The 4695-nt window shown below is 35.6% G+C and overlaps 1 protein-coding gene across 5 annotated transcripts in view; it reads right to left on the bottom strand.

Annotated features, from left to right (window-relative positions):
- Positions 1 to 595: 595 nt before the first annotated feature.
- The window catches only part of POLR2D (RNA polymerase II subunit D), a 24686-nt gene continuing 20586 nt past the window's right edge, over positions 596 to 4695 (bottom strand). The window contains exons 4-6 of one of the 5 annotated variants that reach the window (XR_001517055.2): positions 4321 to 4651; positions 2561 to 2609; positions 596 to 1852 (exon numbers count right to left, since the gene is read on the bottom strand). Coding sequence is in view for 1 of the 5 variants with exons in the window: in XM_006913445.3 (XP_006913507.1) it covers positions 4573 to 4651 (79 nt within the window). In the remaining 4 variants the exon portion in view is untranslated. Of the gene's footprint in view, positions 4652 to 4695 lie in introns of all 5 variants that reach the window. The other 4 variants (XR_001517056.2, XR_001517054.2, XR_001517053.2 and 1 more) reach the window with 4 other exon arrangements.

Consider the following 4695-nt stretch of genomic DNA (forward strand, 5'->3'; position numbering starts at 1 on the left):
AAGGTGGGCTCTGCTCACAGGCCCAGGAAGACAAGGACGCTTGTCACTATCCATGGCTCTGAGTTAAAAAAAAAAAAAAAACCTCCTCTGAGAAATCAAATCTGAAACCTGTGCCATGCGTGGGTTTGCATTAAAATTCACACTGCTCATATAGTGTAGGAATCCCTAAGCTGACCAATTATAATAAGAAATAGGCCCAGGCCATTGACACTACAGATTTGGGAGAAATGCAAACCTCTCTGTAGAAATAATTCTACAATGCAGGCACATTTCCACAGTAAAAGCAATTTCTGTGAAAGATCAAAATAATTACAAAGCCAATGAAGAACATACACCAAAAAGTTGAGATAACCAGTATGAAAAAGAATATAAAAAATATTTAAAATTATAAAAGAAACCATGATGATACTGGAAAAAAAAAAAGGTTAATTTGGAAAACACTGAATTGAAAATCATGAAATAGAAAACTGTAGTTATTGGTCGGGAGTACTCACTGGATAGGGCTGGGGTATGGAAACAAGGGAAACGGGATGGGAAGTGACTGTTAACAGGTGTGAGGTTTCCTTTTGGAGTGATGAAACATTCTAAACTTAAATTGTTGTGATGGTGTATTTAGCAAACACACTAAAGACCATTAATTTGTACACTTTAAATGAGTAAACTTTTGGTATGTAAATTATATCCCAATAAAGCTGTGAAAAAACTCTGGACACATTAAAGAGCAGATTAGGCATAGCTGAAGAGGAAATTAGTGATTAAATAGATTTGAGAAACTCATTCGAAATATAGCATTGAGAGATAAAGAGATGAAAAATATGAGAAGCTGAAGATATAGAGAGAATAAGAAAGTCAATTATAGATCTAATGAAAGTCAATAAAGAAGAGCAACAATGGCAAAGAAACGGCAGTAAAGTGACAATGACTAAGAACTGTCCCAAATCATAGACATGAATTCACATACAGAAGTAGCACAAATTTCCCCCCAAATAAAAATGAATCCATCACTCACCACCTTGTAGTGAAATTGTAAAACACAAAAAACAAGAAAATCATAAAAACAATTAGAAACAACAGATTATTTACAAAGGAACAGGATTAAGACTGTCAGAATTCTTACCAGCAATAATAAAGGTCACAAGGCAATGGAATAATAGTATTTTCAAAGTACTCTAGGAAGTTAACACCTATGTAGAATATGGAATTCTGCAATTACTATTCAAAATGAGGGTGAAACACATATTTGGCCAAAGAAAGGCTAAGAATGTTTCCCTTTACACCCGATTAAAAAAACTACCAAAGGAAGATCTTTGTGAAAAAGAAAACTGAATCCAGGAGGAAGGAGGGGTGCAGACAGCAACATTGAGCAAATAAGTTGGTAAAAATGTGGGTAAATCTATGCATTGACTATAAAACAACTAACGTGTGTATGTGTTTGTTGCGGGTAATTGAACTAAAGTCCTGGATAAAAATAGCAAGAAAGGCGGGGAGATTTGGGGGAATGACATTTGATTAAAATTAAAGCATCCCATGGTCCTTTGTATTACCTAAGAGGGTAAGACTTCATTGAGACAATTGAGTGTTCAAATTTAAGGGTAACTTCTAAAAACATATAGAAGGTATCACTTCTAAAACAGTACAAGGAAGACAAAGGCAATACTTGCTCAACTCCAGTGGAAGACTGGAAAAAGAAACAGTTAACATGGTAAACAAGAAGTATGTTTTATTTGCCCCACTGAGGCTTAGCCCCTAAATAAAGCCAGGAACTTGAAGGGCTGTCCTCTCAGTGAAAGGTGGACTCTTGACAGCTCACATCCTGACTTGTTTCTGTATCCTCATGTGTACAGAACAGCACCTGACACAAAGAAATTGCTCATTAAATGGCAACACGCTCATTTTTTGTACAATTTTTATAAGAAAAATATCACCTCACTTGAAATCTTTGAAAACTATGGTCAACTTTTACCCATTAACTTTGAAAACTATGGTCAACTTTTACCCATTAACTTGGAAACCGGATGTAATTTATGTCTGTATCCTTTGACAGTTTTTAAATTGGGGTCTTAATATTTTTGAAAGTTCTTTATATAATAAACATTTACACCTATTGCCTGTGCTCTCTGCTATAAATTCTATCAGGCTGTTGATTGCTTTTAGTGATTCTACAGTTAATTTTTACATAATAGAGTCTTTCCATCTTTTTTTATTTCTTCCATCACTATTTAGAAAATATTGTTTTGCAAATATCTCACAACTTCGGTTGCTTTGAAGATGGAGAACTATTAAGTTCTCTATTAACAAAGACAATATATTTAGGATGTGTGGCCACAGGCTGGTGTTGATATGGCTCAGGAGATAGAGGCTAGTCTGAATTTAAAAGGACATCAGTCCATTAATCTGGTAATATCCTGTGCCTGGACCACATTTATTAGAATAACAAAATATGAATACTGAAGCCTTAAAAGATGATAAATCTTTGGGTTTTTACATTCAACATAAAAGTTACCAGCCTACAGAAAAGGCAAAATTAAGCAAGGTTCTTATCAAAAGATGAAGTATTTACCTTTTTGCTATTTCCAGATGTTTTCTTAAAACAGGTTTCATAATTTTGTCTATGAGCATCAGCAGAGAAGAGGCAGATTTTTAAAAATAGAACTTATATTAGAAAAATTAGACTCAATGATGTATAGAAAATGATATACTTCAGACTTCAGAAATTTGGGGACCAAATTTGGATTAATGGTCCCCTATTATTACTGCTGCTTTTGTGAATGTTGTTAATCTTGCTGAAATCCTTTTAGATTTCAATGGTCTGCAGGACATTTGTCTTGGGAACTAATAGATGTGCTGTCCAATATAGTAGTTACTAGGTATATCTGACTAATTAAAAATAAAATTTTAAATTTAGTTCCTCTGTCATACTAGCCTCAAGTGCTCGATACCTATATGTGGCTAGCAGCTACCATATTGGACAGTCCAGATATAGATTATTTCTTCCTTGCAGAAAGTTCTGTTGGACAGCTTTGCCTTGTCTTTTCCAAATTCCTTGGTGTCTTCTGAGCTGTTTCTCTACCACCTCAACCCTCTCCTCCAATTTTATTATTTCAGGTATTCTTGCTTTCCCTGCAGCTCCACATTGACCCTTCTGAAAATGTGTTTTAATTCATTTACTAATAAGTACCTATTAAGTGCCATGCAAAGTGAAATGAGCCAAACAATATTTCACAGATGATTAAAGATTTTGCAGGGTCTCCTGATGATTAAACAGTGAGCTGCTATCCAGCAGAATGTGTTCACTAGGCTTTGAATCCAGAACAGAGCATGAGGTTGCTTTTACAAGTAATTCCCTAGTATGAGTTATTTTAAAAAATCTGCTTCTAATCATCTTACTACCATTTATCTGTGCCTAATTGTATGCCAGGTTCTTTACATACTTCCACACTCTCATATAGCTCAGACTCCTGGCATGTACAGGTGGGCACACCAGTGAAGATGGTGGCACTGCACTGCTGCTCTTGCAAGATAGCACACACACCTGGATTATAACTCAGGTCTGTCTTCCACGTCTATTCTATTCTACTGCTTGGTGCCAACCTGCACATGTAACTACTTTTCTTAAAAGAATTCTGCAGACTTAAGGAGTAAGCAATTTTTGTTTTGTCTCATACCAATATCAGTTGATATGCTACCAAATTCTTGCACTAATTTCTATGAAGCAAGCTGATTTATCACCTATGTATACTTGCTCATCTACTGAGCCTAATAATAATATCTAACATTTATTGGGACATAATGTATGCCAGACACCAATAGGCTGTTTTTAATCATTTTCTCATAAGATTTTCTCAAAATACCTATGGAATAGATACTATTATCATTCACATTTCCCAACTGAGAACACTGATGAGTCTTAAAGTGAAGTTGCCCAAGGATGAAAAGATTATTTCCTTCAATTTTTAAAACTGAGGAATAATTATCATCTCCTTTAAATACTGATCAAGAATATTGGTGACTGAGAAACCATGTCATATGAGAAACTGAAAGAATTTATAAAGACAAGAATATTTTATTTTTGCCTTAGTCAGCAGCTGATATAAAACTATCTTGACCTTTAAAGCCAACTTTGTTCTTTCCTCAAACTTTTCCTTGGATCATGAATTCATTTGCAGCCAATAAGTACTCCAAAGAAAAATCCTCAAATTGTGGAAAAAACAGGCATACTTCCTTTCAGAAAAATCAAAGCTAGAATGTTTAGCTGTTAAAGTATTTTTGAACCATAGTATGAGGTAGTCAACGGCGTAGCTTACATGGACATCAACCCACCTCACTCTTCTAAAGGCAAGCCAGGAAGCAACAGGCGGCCCCTATGAGCCCTCTCCAAAATTACAGGGTCATCATGGTCCAACAGTTAAGTTTGAAACAGTAACCTAAACCAAGACCAAGCTAGGCTGTTGTATCCAAAAGACCAACTGTCTTCTGCAACAGAATTTCTGTTCAAGTCAGCCCCAGATCCTGGGGAACAGTAGTGCTCTGCTGGAGATGCGGTTCTCTTAGCAGCAGAGTAATGTTAGGAGATTAATATTGAAAGCTGCGCTTGGTCTGGATATCATCAAGAATCTGCTGTAACTCCTCATCTTCAAACCGTCCCTCCAGGCTATGAAAAGAAAACCAAAAGAAATGTGTTTTAGCGACTGACAA

The sequence above is a fragment of the Pteropus alecto genome, unplaced genomic scaffold (genome assembly GCF_000325575.1).
Source record: "Pteropus alecto unplaced genomic scaffold, ASM32557v1 scaffold725, whole genome shotgun sequence".
NCBI classification, from domain to species: domain Eukaryota; kingdom Metazoa; phylum Chordata; class Mammalia; order Chiroptera; family Pteropodidae; genus Pteropus; species Pteropus alecto.